At 44.7% G+C, this 16,743-nt stretch overlaps 1 protein-coding gene across 3 annotated transcripts in view; it reads right to left on the bottom strand.

Moving 5' to 3' along the window:
* The window catches only part of LOC135907793 (zinc finger protein 775-like), a 30,090-nt gene that overhangs the window by 11,993 nt on the left and 1,354 nt on the right, over positions 1-16,743 (bottom strand). The window contains exons 1-3 of one of the 3 annotated variants that reach the window (XM_065439536.1): positions 16,599-16,735; positions 2,934-3,191; positions 1,511-2,039 (exon numbers count right to left, since the gene is read on the bottom strand). In XM_065439536.1, the coding sequence (XP_065295608.1) occupies positions 1,511-2,039; positions 2,934-3,191; positions 16,599-16,661 (850 nt within the window). In that variant the 5' untranslated portion in view covers positions 16,662-16,735. The other 2 variants (XM_065439534.1, XM_065439535.1) reach the window with 2 other exon arrangements.

Raw genomic sequence — 16,743 nt, 5'->3', positions numbered from 1 at the left:
ACAGATAGCGTGGCCAATCCAGGAGCCCCAGCTTTGCGCTCTGGCGCGAAATTTTGAACGCACGATAGAGAACGTACCGGTACGTCAGTGACACTGTGGGGCGGAAGCGCGATGACGTACCGGTACGTCCGTGACAGCGAAAGGGTTAATGGCACTGAGCAGCGAAACAAACAAGATACGCGCATGTGTACACATGCCCTTACTTTCGCTATTTCGCCGCTCCGTGCCGTGGTGATAAGGTGCTGACAAACACGCGGGTCGATGGTCGCGCGATACTGTTAAAAATTCGTGGGGTGTACAGTACACAGAAGGGCACGAAGTGCGCAAGCACTACTCCGAATCAGAGCAACGTCTTTGATCAGAGTCGGATGATGAGTGCTTCTCGCTGCCCAGTCCATAGGCGCGTGCGATCTCTACCGCTTTCAAATGGATGCATTCGGCAGTCACAGGCAGCGATATTACACGCAGCTTGCGGACGGACTCCGCAACCTTGCCTTCCAGTTCTGCAGTCCGCTGCGATCCGGCACGAAATGACGTTTTCTTTTGGTTGCTGCAAGTTGTAATACGTTGCTTTTGCCTCTGCCACTACCGAATGCTCTTTGTGCCGCCAGGTTGCCGTGGGCTTCCGCGTACTCAATCGCCTTTTTCTTGAAGGCGACGGTGAATTGACGTCGGCTTCCGCTCCCGCTCAATTTGATCAAAATGAAAGTGCTGCCTTTAATTAATAGAACTTTGCGACAATGGAAATGCAAAATGCTGGTGCCACAGCGTCGCCACGCCGCCATAGACGCCGCGCTGCTGCTGATGGCGATGGCGAAGGTGGCTGTTTACTTTATCCGCCCATTGTTGCAAGACTTCCGTAGTTTTTCTGCCAATGTCTGGTATATAAGTCGAGGGTCGACTTTTCGCGATGGTTTTTTGAAAAAAAGTTCGACCTATATTCCAATTTTTACGGTAAGTAGACATGCCTTAGGTAGCTAGTGACTCGCTTCAATTTCACAACTGCAACATGTGCCCTGCAGTAATCAGCGAAAAAGTGAATTTGTGGATTTAAGATAGTTGATTATCGCAAATTCTTGATGCCTACCAACACGAACAATTCGTCATCAGTAAAGAAAAAGAGCTTTTTTTCTTCGCTGTCCTCAATCAGTTAAAAGTTTCCACCTTGAATTTCAGTGTTTCCAAAGCACCACAGGAAATATACGACAGCCTGGCCAAAAAAAAGTTACAGGTGTGAAGCTGCATTGCCTTTATCAGCTGCCACTTCTGTAACCAGACATGTCATTTAGCATGCACTTTTAGCAACTAATGGCCCATCCTCAAATATATCCCAATGCTGTTATTTGTTCAGTGAGCGTCCCAACATTATTCCACAAAACTGCACAGAGCTGCACAGCAAGTGCAATGCAGTTCTGTGGCTGCAGCTTGAACTGAAATCTTAGGTTGTCCCGAAGGAAAGTGTAAAGCACAAACTAAGCATGCTGGCAACAGCGCAGCACGAATCACGCACCGACAGCCTGGTTGGTCAGAATGGGAGCCAAGCCTGCGCTCTCATGGAAATCGCGCAGGTGTGCCGCCAGCTCCTGGGGTGAGGCAAGCTGCCGCGGACAGAGCGGACAGTCTGCTGGCTCTCCCACGTGCTGGAGCAGGTGCGAGCGGCAGATCTCGGGGTCGTGGGCGCTCTCGAAGGCACAGAAGGGGCATTGCCACATGGACAACGCGGCGGAGGACGGCGGTAGGGCCTGCTGGCGCTCTGAGATGCGCAACATCACGGGTGGCGCGGCCTCGCCTGGTGGTGGCTCGGGCGGACTCAGCGGAGGCAGGCACACCGAACTCAACGATGGCGGTGGTAATGGCGCTGCGGGAACCGCCTCCATGACACCGCCGCCAGCATTGTTCTTGATGTGGCAGCGCCGCCGGTCGAGCACGTCCGTGGACACCTTGTGCCGGTTGCGGAGGTGGTGCAGGAACACATTCTTCTGGCGGTAGCTCTTGTCACACAGGCCGCAGCGGTACGACGGTGTCTGACTGTGGATGGCCTGTGGGCAACACAAGGCAAAGGGATAAGAGATGCTTGCTGGCACAAGATAAATGGATTTTCGTGGACGTTACTACAGCCCTAGAATGAGAAGAATAAGGGCAACAAGGTCAACCGATGGGCTCAATTGGTCAGTTGCCAGTTCCTAGCTCACATGCTTTCCGACGACAGATGATAACAATACCAATGACGAGTTAAAGAAACTGCACAACTTTACGCTGAATTGTTCACAGAAACGCCCGTTTGTTTATTTGCAAAGCTCTAGCATAACTGCAGGAGCTCACGAACAGTGCAAAAGCACCGAAAATGACAAGAGGAATGCAGTTAAGTCCTCATGCACTGTGGCTGTAGTGAGAATACATGACAGTGGCGATGGGCACACACGCAGAAAAGTACATGTGCCTAAGCTTACACATGTCCCAGCCAAGAAAGCTTCAAATAAAGAACTCTCAGCCTTGACTTAAAACCCCAAAGCTGTCAGGCCAGCAGCCAGGCAAGGGAAAGTTTGCTCTAGAAGCATTGACGATTTCCAAAGGCACTGTGAAAAATATAAAAATGTCCGGCCGACGAAAGTAGAGCGTGTGGTGCCAGTGCTGTTGGCTGTGTTTTCTTGGAATAACTGTCTGGCGAGAGGCTGCCTGGTTCTCTGGACCTGTCCCAGCATCCTTCTCTATTCTTAGAGCACGTTTATTCTAGACAATGAGAGCCTCCACCTAGTCGTTTGTCTGCCCCGCAAAAAAGCCCCAAATTGTCCCAACCTACCCATGCAGTTGTTGACTGAAGGCATAAGGGCAGTGCAAAACAAGCACACGCCACATCAATCACTCGTCTAGTGGGGTCAGCCGTCCCAGGACGAACGGAGCAGACGAGAGCACAAACAAACAGACAAACAAACCTTGTGGCGCATGAGGGTGCCCTTCTGGCGGAAGCAGCGCCCACAGAACTGGCACTTGTACGGCTTGAGTCCCTGGTGGATCAGGAAGTGCATCTCGAGGGAAAACTTGCGGCTGAACACCTTGAGGCAGATGGGACACTGCACATCCTTGAGGGCCAGCGGCGGAGGCGGCTGGGGGGGCGCCGCACCCCCTGCCGCCACCACCGCGGACACGCCCGCTCCTCCACTGGAGGCCAGCTCGCTTCCAGTACTCGGCTCCTGGACAAATGATAACAATACCAATGGCAAGTTAAAGACCTGAAGCTGCGCTGCGGGCCATGACAGATGCAGTGTAGGAAGGGGCTATAGATTAATTCTGCTCCCCACGAAGTTCTCTACAGGGCCCTTAAAGCTGCGCATGCAAACATTACTGTATTTCGCCCCCGTCAGAATGCGGCTGCCGCAACTGAGAGTCAAACCTGTGACTTGAAGTTCACAGAAACGGAACGCCATGGCTAGTGACCCACTGTGGCTGTTTCCTGGGCAGATGACACAGCTACAAACAAAAGGGCAAATGCACAGCTGGCTTGGCCTCGCATCGAATTCTGATATCCTCACTGTTTCTTTGAGTAACCATGCCAAGCTTTTCCAAATTCCTTAAACTCAAGGAAACATAGCAGCTTACAAGAAAAATACAAATTGTTTTGTTTAGAATCAAAGCTAGCTGCTGATAAAGTAATCCCACTGACTGGCATATGCAAGAAAACGAGCTCCTGCCATAGACTGATTGCAGCTTGATTTGACTGCATCTGGTCAGTAGGAGTACCACAGGCAAACAGTTGCTTGAAACATGTATCCAGTAAGTTTTCTAATGTAAGGCTAATAGCGTTAAGAGTATAGAAGTTAGCAGGGGAAAAAGCAGCACTTTCGCATGAAGAACGAAGCATCGACAGCAGTAGCAAAGTTTAGCGTTACGCTTGGACTCTTTCATTTGGGGCCTTTACTGTGGGATTCGGCCACAATGATGCTCCACATTCCAGGAGTTTCTTATGGAGACCAATCGAATGCCCTATTAAATTTGTATCTTTCCATTTAATGTGTGCATTTCAATCAATGATTATCGGTTCTTCCTACTGTTATTGCTTTTATTTTAACACGCAGTTTAACTTTTCAACAGCACTCACTCTAAGCCCTTTTGAAAGTTTACTTGTGGTTATAACTTGACATAATCCACCCATTTCTTGGCCAATCTTCTATTAGTGTGTATGAGCCTCAAGTTGGGCAGACAATGACAACTCCTCGAATGGTGTTCAAACTATATGCGGGTGCGACATATTGGTGCGATGCAGCAAGCAAGGATATGCCTGCTGGGTAGAAAAAAAAACATCGCCTTGGCAACTCTGAAATGTCTCTTGCACAAAGAAAATTTTTAAGATGCTCTATTCTATTCCACCCGCTGCAGCAAGCATCCTTGCAAGAGATGTTGCAACTTTGACTTCATTAGGCATAAAAAGTTGAGGCATGCAGACAGAACACAAGAGAAGTGGATAACACAAATGCCATGGTCTCTTCTCTTGTGTTCTGTCTGCATGCCTCACCTTTTTATGCATAATGAATCCTTACCAACTAGCTCAGCTTTCTGTTGTTCTAAACTTTGACTTGTACAATATTTATTTATTTATTTACTTATTTGTTTACAATACCTTACAGGTCCCAGAGGGCATTGCGTACAGGAGACGAACAATGATATTATAAGAAAATACAAAATATACAATACCTTCCTCATCTGACTGTGACATCAAACTCTGTACACATACCAGCTGCTTTTTGGAATTTTCTTAAAAGGGATTGTTGAGACATTACATTTTCTAAAAGTTTTTATCAGCCTAGAGTACATTTTTAATGTTTCTGGAAAAAGACTGTTTGCTACAATAGTAGATGCACCGTTTCCTGCGCCTCTTTATTGTGACCCATACTAGAGATGTTGATATCAAATGTATTCAAACACATGCACCAAATGTAGCTGCTCAGGTGTTAAATCACTTGTTGCCGGCTATGTCCACATCAAGAGACTATATAGCACTGCTTTATATATTGGAGGGATGCTATCTTTTTCTGGGACGTCCTTCAGAGAATCTTAAAGAAGGACATTGATGTAACCCCATTCTCAATTCTGTTTTTTGCCTTTCAAAAATCCCAACGATCCCCCATGTGGCAAGTTCGTACTAAGTAGCCTACGCAGTCTCTGGAAAAGTAGGATGCACAATAGACATTCAGAAACGGCGTAAACAATGAAATGTATTTTTGGGAGAAACGGTGACTTATGTGCTGGGGCTCTTGAGCCTCAGTCTGAATGGATGTCTTTGTTAGACACACGCGTCTGCCTGCCTGAGTATTAACTATGCGTGTACCTAAACCTCAACGCTTGTAAAGAGCTACTGTGTTTTTTCCATGCAGTAAAGAGAAGAAAAAAGCAGCCATGGCCTAATGGTTAGAGCGCTGGGCTTCCGTACTAAAGTCCTTTGTACAACTGTGGCCGTCAAACAATTTTACTACATAGGGACCTACCTTAACGACTCAGTACACTTGCACAAAATCAAGAAAATTGGTTCAGGTCGCTTTAATGATGCCTGGAGATTTTCATTACGCAAATCATCACCAAATGATTGTTAAGTTGCCTGGTAGATGGAAAGTGATAAGGGTGCAAGAAAAATCAAAAAATTTTTTTAAGTCATGGCTCTAGAGTGGCCCGATGAGTCTAGCTAAGTGAATAGTCATCGCAAAACAAGCCCAGATAAGCAACTTGCAGGGTCTCAAAACAGCGCAAAACAAGCTTGAAGTTCAACCTAGCCAATTTATTCTAAAGATGTGACTTGTTTTTAAAGAACAAACAGTGCAATTAACATATTTACACAAGCTTGAGAAGATGGTTCACTATTGAGTGATACAAAGTTGTTTTCGGTTGACGACCAGCGTGGCACCTTGTGTGAAGCAATGGTGGTAATAGCCTTAATCAATATGTCTGCATTTTTGCTTAAAGATGCTCTTGATGTGTGCCCTTACTTTCCATGTAATATGTGCTCAGCAGGACAACTGCCAACATGCATTGAAGGCCCGGTTTCATAAGGATTATTTTACCAGTACATTCTCCTCACCTGTCATCACCAGCATGCCACAACAGGTTTTCATCAGAATCGGTTGCTCAACATGAAGGACAATGAAAAAAGAAAAGAACATATTAAAGAGGAAATTATTGTTACGAAATATTGCCATCACCATCAGCCCATTCATGTCCACTGCAGGACTAATGTTCCTCCCAGTGATTTCCAGTTACCCCCCCTGTCTTCCATCAGTTGAGCCCATCTTACACTTGCAAGTTTACCCATTTCATCACACCACCCAGTTTTCTGCTGTCCTTGACTAAGCTTCCTTTCTTGGCATGCATTCTGCAACTCTAAGAAACCATCGGCTATCTGCCCTATGAATTACATAGCCAGCCCAACTTTATTTTTTTTTTCCCCTTAGGTCAACTTGAATAGCAGCTACCCTTGTTTGCTAGCTCCACCCACACTGCAGTCTTTCTGTCTGTGATTGAGAGGTGTACCATTTGTCATTCCATTGCTCACTATGCGGCTCCTAACTTCTCAGCCTACTTTGGTGTGTGTGTGTGTGTGTGTGCGCGCGCGCTGTGTGTGTGTGTGTGTGTGTGTGTGTGTGTGTGCGCGTTTAAAAGACCAGACAAGGAGAGGTTTTTAACACATCACTCTTCATGAAGATTTTGGGGAATCAAGGGACTTTATTAAATCGTAAATATTGGAAAATTAGGTTTCGATAAATTGGGGTCTGACTAGTGAATGTTAGGGTGTTTAGTGCAAGAAGATTGCTTTTAGCAGATAGCAGATCTAAAAAAGGAATAATTGAGCTTTCTAATAGATTTAAAATAGCACTCGGCAGATTCCAGCAAATTCTTAATTTCGTCTAAGCGTAGTGTTTGCGCAACAACTTAAAAAAAACAGAATGTCACAGGCCTGTGTAGTAGATGCAGCACAGTCGTAGCATAAGCTGGAGAAGCAGCTCCATAGGAGCTCCATTTTGGCACCACGCACTACAGGGTCTTTGCGTGCGGCAAAGACTGTTCGCGTCATTTTTCCAAGAAAGGTCTGAGCTGTCTGCTCAGCATTGACAGCAAGCTGCGGCTGGTCCTGCTCTCTGCCCAATGATCTGCTCAGCCCGATGCTGCCTGGCTGCAGCCGCTCACGTAGCTCTACGATTCGCTTCTTCAGCAACGGTTCGTACCTTGAGAGGAGGTGCCATAACATGTACTGAAGAGCAAACACAGGTGTCCAGACTATGTGGCACACATATCATATCCCTTGACCTGTGGCACGGTATATTGCTGCTGGTGACGGTAATGATGGTTTATTGACATCTCCTTCAAAATGCAGTGGTGACAAATAGCCACCAGGCCTGCTTGAGTTAAACAGGTCCAGCTATGTGCAGCATGCAACTGCTATATCTAACATCTACATGTTGGGACACCTGGTGGAATATAATGGAACTGCAATGCAAAGTTTGCACTAATGATGATGATCTAGTGGTGTTCTTTCTGAAACTCGACAGTGAAAAACAGTCACCTAGCCTGCTTGAATTAATCAGGTATGCCATAATGTTTTTCATGACATCAATATTTATACATCTCCATAATCTCCTTTTTCTTCCTCAAAAATTCCCTATCTACCTCGTGCTGCTACCAATGCAACTGCTGCACGACGTGCCTCCTGGTGTAATAATATGCAACTGCAATGCAAAGGGCGCACGCATAGATGCTACGCGGTGCATATCTCGCATCGCAGGGCAGGTGGCACAATATGATGATAATGATGATGCCAGATAGCCAGCTTGATTTATTCAGGTACACAATGTATTTTCTAGCATTCTTGTATACATCTCCTTAAACTTCTTTTTCTGACCTAAACTTTCCGTAACTGCCTTGTGCCGCTACCTGTGCATCTGCTACATGGCCTTCTACATGGTGTAATAATATGCAACTGCAATGCAAAATGTACACACACTGACACTATGCGGCACACGTGCGACTTCGTTTGTCTCCTCGCACGCTAGGACGCATTTATAGGACATTTTTCAGTGGAATGCTAGCAAGCGCTAGTGTGGCTCACTGGTAGGGTAGCTGAGCCTAGGCTCAATCCCGGCTGGAACTGGGTATTTTTTTCTCATTCCTTATGTATATCTATGACTCCCCCCCCCCCCCTATGTAATACCCTGTAAAGGGTCCTTGAGGGTCCAATAAATGATGATGATGATGATAACTGCTATGGGTGGCAGCGGCGGCAGACACCATCGCCAACCGAAACAGGCATTGGAATGAGCCCATAATAGCTTATGCTGTAAAACACAGCAATACCTATTTTCAGCGGCTCTCCTTGACAACAAGTGTGCTGCAATGTTGGTATATACAACTCTTCGAGCATACTGTACTTAAAGGGCCCCTGAAACGGTTCGGACAAATTTTGTAGGCGCGTAGGGTACAGCTTAAGTAGAACATTCGCACCACAATTTAAGTGAAGCGTTACGTATTAATGGAGCTGCAAGCGATTAGAAGTTACCCTCCTCCCTAGCTATGCTTTTCCTCCTCAACTCGCTCGCCGAGCGAGCGGCGCTAAGCTCCGCCTTCACTGGTTCAGCGTCACGAAGCGACGTCACATCGCTCACTTCCGGTTGTTTAGGAGCACGCCCCCTCCCGCGCGAGACCTCTCCGCTAGCCGCTTGGCCGTCGACTGAGAGCTATCGAAGCAGCGTGCGTTGCAAGCATTCTGTCGTAGCGCTGAACGTGTCCGGTACTCCGCTAAAAACAGGCAAGCTGGTCATTTCGGCAAATGACTGGAGGCATAAACTCAAGCTGATGAAGGAACTTTAGCGTAGACGTACGTTAGCAGCCTGATCGGTCTGCACGGTACAGACACTTGCTGGCGCAGCGCTTAACCAGTCAAACAAAGCGCTAATATTGCTCTAACCAAGTGTAAAGCATTTTAAACATTTATAAATCAACGTGTTGATGATTACACTCCTGCGAAAAATACACACCAGAAGCAAAGAATACACTTCGTTGCTGCTACTGTGTATGGTTGAGCTCTGTGCCACCAGGTGGCTGCACCGTGCAGACCGTTCACATTTGCCCTTCTGCTCATCTCGTGGCTCATCCCGGCACAGTCAAGCGGCTAGACCCTGTCCCCTTGCGCTTGCGTTTGCCCTAATACTGGACTCGCGGTTTGCAGGTCGCTAGGTTTGCAGTCCACAAGGCAACAAAGTCGAATCATAGTGCTCGCGAAAAGACTGAGACCGACTCTGACCGCGGAGCTCTCGTCAAAATGGAGTACGTTGTAACACAAGCAGACGACACTTGCTGTGTGCCGGAAGTGCTGAAGTGTACTAAAAAACTATTCTTGTGTATTCTCTTTAAGTTATTTTCTTTTTACAAAAACAAAGTAACTAACATTCCAACTATTACGAGCATCATTTGTTCACCATAAAGTTGGAAAAATTATCGACCACGCGCCCTGGTCAGCCAATCAGATAGCTCGCCCATGTGACGTAATATGGGTTATTTGCATCATATGGGTAGGGGCGGCTTAAAATTCCGCCGAGCAGTGCGCTGCGATCGGCAGCGATGTGTATTTTTAAAACCTTATAATAAATTACACGCTTTACGCAGAGCACTTAGATGCATCAATTAATGATCAGAAGAACCTACTCTAACGACTCAGTACGTTTGTAGAAAATCGCCAAAATCGTTTCAGGGTCCCTTTAATAGAACACAGAGCGCTTCTGGTAAGAGACTCTACGAGTCTCTTACCACTACATGGCACACTATAATGGCATACCTTTATGCTCCCTTCCTGCAATTCCAGCATCACTAACATGTTCTCATTACCCTGAAGGCAAGGCAACATGACATGCTGTTCAAATGCAAACTCACTGTATATTATGTTCAATAGGTTCACAATATCATTCAGTATATAAAATTAGAAGACATATATGATAGCATTTTTTACCTAAATGGGTGGATCTACGTAATCTTCAAAATTACATCCCCAAACATTATCACGTTAATGTGAGTGCTCGAGTAAAGGAACTCAACACGCAAATGAATGCTATGCAGAGACATGTATACAAGGCTGGGCTCAAGCTGTGTATGTGTGTACAGTGTTAATCTGCCCATAAAATTTCCTTACCAAAGGTGCATCAACTAAACCATCATAATGTCTTAGCGAGGACACAACATTAGCACACTTGGAAATGTTTGCTACTTTGCAGTAAATAACTATCAAAGGGCAATTGAAGAGAAGCACTACATTAGTCTACACTAATAAATTATTATTATTCTATACTCTATTGTCAAAACATGCTAAGTGTAGCATATGGCTCCTTTAGAATACAATGTAGTTATTCATCATCAAGAAAAAAAAATAACAGAGCTTTCCAATATTGATGACATCATGGCAACCAGGCCCTGGAACTTCATGGTGGTGTTGCCATTAGTCTTTTGCTTTTGTGTCATTTCTGGCCAATAAACACTTCTCTCACAGTAAGAGTGGTTATATCAGCATTCCAGAATAGTAGTAATTTGCTAATAGAGGTCCAATTATTTTTCTTCTTAGTGTCCATTTGAGAGGAAGCGTTAGGCTAAGTGAATACATGGAAATTGTTTTGCTTGGCAACCACTGCACTGAAGTCAGAGGTTTGTTACATTTAAAAGAAACGAAGTTCCAATCTACCAACCATATGGAGTAGGGTGATTGATGTCGTCATATATAAAAAGAATGTAAGAAAATTGCAATGTCTTGGAAACCTAAAGCATGGAGCTTACAGCTCCAACTCTGGAAGAAAAGCTATATTTATCTCTAAACTGCAGCAACCGAGACAGTTAAAGCAGGCTGAATTGATTTATTAAACGCCTCTCCAAAATATATGACTGATGTGCGAGTGGGATTTCTGTCAAACCCTCTTAAACATAGTCACAATTTCACGTAAGCCCTAAACTAATGTCAAATCTGTCTGCTTCCGATGCTCACCAGATGCAGCTTTTTGGAAATGCGGTATATGCTTATGGTGAAGAGTTAAAGATATGTAATCTTTTGGTTCAAATTAAAACTTGCAATTTTTAACGATATTGTAAATAAAAAAGATTGAGGCCCTAAATTGAAATTTTGCTTCCTACAGTCGGTAGAATTCAGCTTTCTTAAACGGAACAAATATCATTAAATATCATTCAAATTAGTACACCAGTAGTCGAATGGGTGCATTTCACATGTATATGAATAAGGAAACTGGAATTGGGCCCGAGATGAACCTTCCTTCTAGGAGAAGCCAATGACAAGACAAGCGCTTAAGTTCCCCTAAGACTTGTTTGAAAAAGCAGCCACTGTCCATAACAAAGCTTTTCATAACATAATCTAACTTTTAGTGAGACAGAGTACCAAGAAAAAAGATTTTGCCGAGTAATCTGAAGTACTGCACACCCTTCCTTCCCCTGTAGCTCCCATTTGCAGAAGCTGTCTGCCATTCCAGCAACCTGTCCACTGGCAGCCTGAAAACAGCAAGCAACGACGATCCCAAACATTTCAAATAAAACTTGCAAAGTCGCTCTTAAAGAGGAAGATTTAGCTCGGGAGCTCCAATTTAAATATATAGTAATGGATAAATTATCGACACATTGAAATTATCAAAATACATGGTAATGGAGAAACTGTTTTTCTCAGCAACCACTTCACTGATTGTGATGAGGTTTGTTGCATTTAAAAGAACAAGTTAAAATTTCCCAACTCCAGGAAGTCGATCTTCTATTATGCTCACGTATCACATTTACGACTGTAATTTAACAATGAAATATGACACAACAGTTATGTAAACTGCACATAATAATACACCTAAAGCAGACAGACTTGCTCTACTATACAACACTCTGAAATTTATCACTAATTTGTCAATGGGACTTTTGCAAAAGTGTTGCAAACATTGTATCGATTCCACATAAGCAGTAAGTTCATACATGAAATTTGCCTGCTTTACATTCTTTAACAGATGCAATCCTGATTCGTTAACTTCATGCTTCTATTTTTTTTTTTACCAGTTACCAACTTTTGCAAACTTTTGGCAAGAATTCAAAGTCGTAAATTAAAATTATGCTTCCTCGATTTGCTAGAATTTACCTTCTTTCTCAAATGCAACAAACTTAACTCGAATGGACCCGGCAGTTGTCTCACGTACTTGAATGAGCAACATCAGAGTGGGCTTCAAGCTAAAGCTTGAACCAACTATAGCCCATACAACTCGAAGGTGCTACAAGGGAAGCTATTAATTCATTCACAAGTTCAAATGAGTAGCCTTTCCACTGCAACATGATAAATTACATGACTCGCCCTCAATCATCACATTCCCATGCACTCATAATACTGAAGCACGTCAAGCAGTTCCAGTTAGTGGTGTTATGAACACAACTAAAGTAAGGAAACCGGTGAATGAACGTACAAGCCACACTTGGCACTTTTCAATAATGCATCAGCTGAGAGAGCCGCCATAGAACATTCCTTTCCCCTTACCTCAAGGCATTTCATTTCTCCATGCAACTTGCGCAACCACGAGGAAACAACTAATGGGGCAGTGGACACTTGTTTGCTACTTTGCCCCATCCCTTGCCAGATTAACCGGACACAGAAAGACCCCATCTGTGATAAGGTACTCGGTCATCAGACGTTTTCCATTGCTTGGCGTGTGGCCCTTTGCCAAAGTGATGCTGCAATCTTCAGCATGCGCTGCAAGATTCACTGCGCGAGCCAAACAAATCGCTATCTGGTGATAAGGCGCGCATTACGTCAACGGCAAAAACTGAGCCGTGAAAGAAAAGGGAAAGTGGACCTTCACACACTGACTGCCACCGCTCTATGCAATTTACTTATCTTTTGTGAAGGAAGCATTGTCATAAATGGCAAATATGTTCAGAGCTGTTAATCCACAGCATTTCAGAAATGAAATAAAGCTGCAATAAGAGAAACTCTGTAAAAACATTTCGCTGCTTCTTAAGCTTCAAAGCGGCACATCTATAGAATATAATATGGAGTTTTAGTTGGTCCGTAAACTTCTCAACATTTGCGGAATACTAGGTTTCCAGAGCTATGGCTGGCAGTGGCAAATCTAATGCAAAATCTGATGCCATTTTGTCTAAACACGATGCACCTGAACAACAATTATGCGTTGCATCAGGGTTATCAAAACAGAAAATAACAATAGTTTTTCATGTTGCCGATTTTGTCGCTACCAATTCTTTGCACCAGCAGTGAAGTACAGTATTTAGGTCACTGCAGCATTGGTTTTGCATGCTCTCTGTTTAGAAAATGCGTCACCAGATGTCGCTTCCCACGTCGTCGCTGTCATACACATCTCCGGGAGCCCAGTATTCCACAAGCAGCATTATGTTTACAGACACGCTAAAACCCTTTACTGCTACATCTCCTGTATACTGTGACAAAGGTAGGTCTGCTCTCCAAGAAAGACTAAACAAACGTAGGTTAACCAAGGCATTACATTTTCGCGATTGTGAACCTGCCCGGCTTACCACCAGCAATGTCCTTTGGCAAATCAGAAAAGAGCTAAACAATAAATGAAATACAGGCGCTACCAAAGCATCAAAATTTGCATACCAGCTCGCCGTGATATCAAGGGTTTCACCAAAGTTTGCCTGCCCCAGCGGAGCATGTAGCAATATGGACTACCAGGATTACATCGTAATTAACCTAAGTTAAAGCTGAATGTGCAAATATTTGAAGATTCTTTTTGCAGCCAGAATATGTGAAAATACTGCCAAATCTGTGTTCTCTTTAAATATCTAATATCAAAATGATTACATATTTCTTGGGTGCCTGTATGGCGATGATCTGCCTTTGCTACAATTACCACTCGTGTATATTTTCATATGTTTATGAGTTGATGTATCATGTTCTTGCTCTAATATCTATGTTTCTGTAACACCGCCCCTCCCCCCTAACACGGGTGTCACAGTACACCTCTGATCACAACTGAGCTCGATCGGGATCGAATTTGTCAGGTGAAATTGTCTCCTCTGCGCAATCTGCGGGAGGGAGCCAAACACGGTTGAGAATTTCAATCCAATTTTGGCTCGATCGGAATCGAAAGTGGCTGTGTGTGACACTGATATTACTCAATGCTCCCTCCGCTGGGCTTGTAAGACACTGATAGTACACTTTTTCTTCTTTTTTTGTAATGTCAGTGTCATCACTGAGTTAATGATTTAGATATGAAATTGCTGAAAGGAATACTCGGCAGCCCTAATTTCCTTAAGTTGCACGTTGGGCTTGCTGGTATATCATGATGATCCTGTACTTATACTAATTAGGCTATTCTTACCAAAGAAATAGACACGAATACTTTAAACAATATTTCACCAGTGTTAACTAATTTTAAGTTTATTCGGGATCTTTTTTGTTAATAAGGCATTTTCTGTGCTGCGCAGGCACAGAAAGTTGCATTAACTTCCTAATGCCTTAAGATTTAATGTCATTTGCATGGTGTCACATGGGCAAATCAAATGACACTCACCTTAATGCCATTTGTCACTGAAGGCGTTCGCCAGAACTCATGCGACTGAGAAATGCATACTCTCGACACCATAGCTTGCTCAGAGTGGTTTACTTAAATTATTTGAAACAACATCCTATTTTGCTGGAAACAAACTTTTTCAGGTGTTCAGGCCGCACACCACAAACAAACAAGCACATCAAGTATTATATAATGCAAAAAAAAAGAATGTAGAAGATATACTGCTGCAAGTGGAGTCATGTTAAATGTTGGCAACAAGCATACAACAAGTACGATTTCATCCCCATTGCCATAGTGCTTCGTCGGTTGCAACATTGTAAAAGACAGCAAAAAACTATAGCTAGCGGCACCATAGTATGCTTATTTCTAAATTTCACTCGCCTCGAGAAAGGTTAAACTTGTGAGTGCATGTTTATCTTTTTATCTTAAATTAGTCATTTCAGAAGACGCTGTTATCAACATCATCGGGTCAAATGTCATTCAGGAACTTAAGGCTTTCACTACTGAATGCCATTTTATGTGCCCATGGGGCAAGGGCATAAAATGTTCATATTACACATACAACAACGAGTGTATATATCCAGATTAATAACTTGTTTTCCCCAGTGCAAAAGAGACCAACTGAATTTTCACCTAGCACACCACTGTAACCAAATCCATGTAAACACTTCCACATGAACCGAAATCAGATACAAACTCATCTAGTCAGTGGCTTGTTATTGCGAGCTTCATAGTGCGAAGAATGCAGCCTTCAGAAACACGCATATGATAACCAATGCGACTGTGGAACTCGTCACATGCAACGTTTGAGCACACAAGTATTTAATGAAACAGCATTCGGTGGATGATGAAACCCCCATGCAACAGAATTAATAAATCATCGAAACGTACTTGTAAATGCAACTTCTATACTGTAAAGCGCACTTTTCAGCACGAGTTTTGGGACACGAACAGAAGTGGGAAAGAGAAAACAACAACAACAACAACACCAGATTGGAATCAACATTCTTAGTTACAGGTTGCCGCCTTTAAAATAGGACACCCTGAGCACACACTGAAGTTACGGAGCCGTTAAAAATGAACCGTTCGCTCTGCAAATCGGCATTTTTCTAATCAAATGCTGCCCAAATATTACGTTCTCGTACGTTATACTACAACAAGAACTCGAAAGTGCGTCATAACTCGCTAGCACTCTCTCTCTCTCGTTCTTTTTCTTTCTGGCAAACGGGTATGTTTCAATGAACACGTTTCATGCATTCGTCTTCGTTGCGACAGGACACGACCGCGGCAAAGACTGCGAACACACGTAAAGAACTGGAAACAATATACTACAGAGCGCTATACAGACGAAATTCACAAGCGCAGCGATAGCACGAGGCATTAATTAACGCGAAATATGCGCACGGGGTAGCGGGACGACGCAGTGGCGCACACTGCACGCGCGCTACATGTGATCGCAGCGAGTGAAAGCAAGCGGGCTTCCCCGCTCAACTTCTCTCACTGCGGGGCGATCGGTGCACTGCGCACAGTTTGCCTCGCGTCACCCGAACGGGAAGAGAAGAAGCAATGCAGAAAGGAAGTCACCCTTGCCTGCCGCCACCCTTCCCGACGAAGGAAACGGGCTAGATCGACATCGGGCGCTCGCCCTCGAGGCAGAATCACGGCCGTGCAGTATACACCGCGCACAGAGTGCAGTGCGCAGATGCGACGCCTGCGTAACACTGGCCTTTACCTGTGACGCAGGTTTGCCGTGGGAAAAACGCGCGGCTGTGTGCGCGCTTTGTTTTGATCGTACGCAAAGTGGGTCAGAGGCGCCCTCCGGCGATTCCGGGTGGCCCCCGCCGTAGACGCAAGGCCTACGCACTAGCACCTCGCTCGGCTCCCTACCACGCGGCCATCCGCGCTGCGCCCGGGACGAATATGGGCCGCGTGTCTTGGCCAGCGCGTGGCATGCGAAGGGAGTGGCGCTTCCCTGTGTCCAAGGGAACGCCATGCAAAGCCAATCCTCGCAGCGCGACAAGCGGCGTAAGCCTAAACAATCAACATAAACACTACCTTGTCGAGTCTTTCCATGGCATCCCCCGGTTCCAGCAGCCTCTCGGAGTGTTCACCAAGCATACGGTTACGTTATGTCGCGCGGTTCCGCGCGTTCGACGCGACTACGTTGCGCCAACACATTTTGCCAATTGAGCTACGCGAA

This window comes from Dermacentor albipictus, chromosome 6 (assembly GCF_038994185.2).
Source record: "Dermacentor albipictus isolate Rhodes 1998 colony chromosome 6, USDA_Dalb.pri_finalv2, whole genome shotgun sequence".
Taxonomy (NCBI): Eukaryota; Metazoa; Arthropoda; class Arachnida; order Ixodida; family Ixodidae; genus Dermacentor; species Dermacentor albipictus.
Note: the sequence above shows the minus strand (reverse complement) of the source record. Positions and strands in the feature narration are given on the sequence as shown.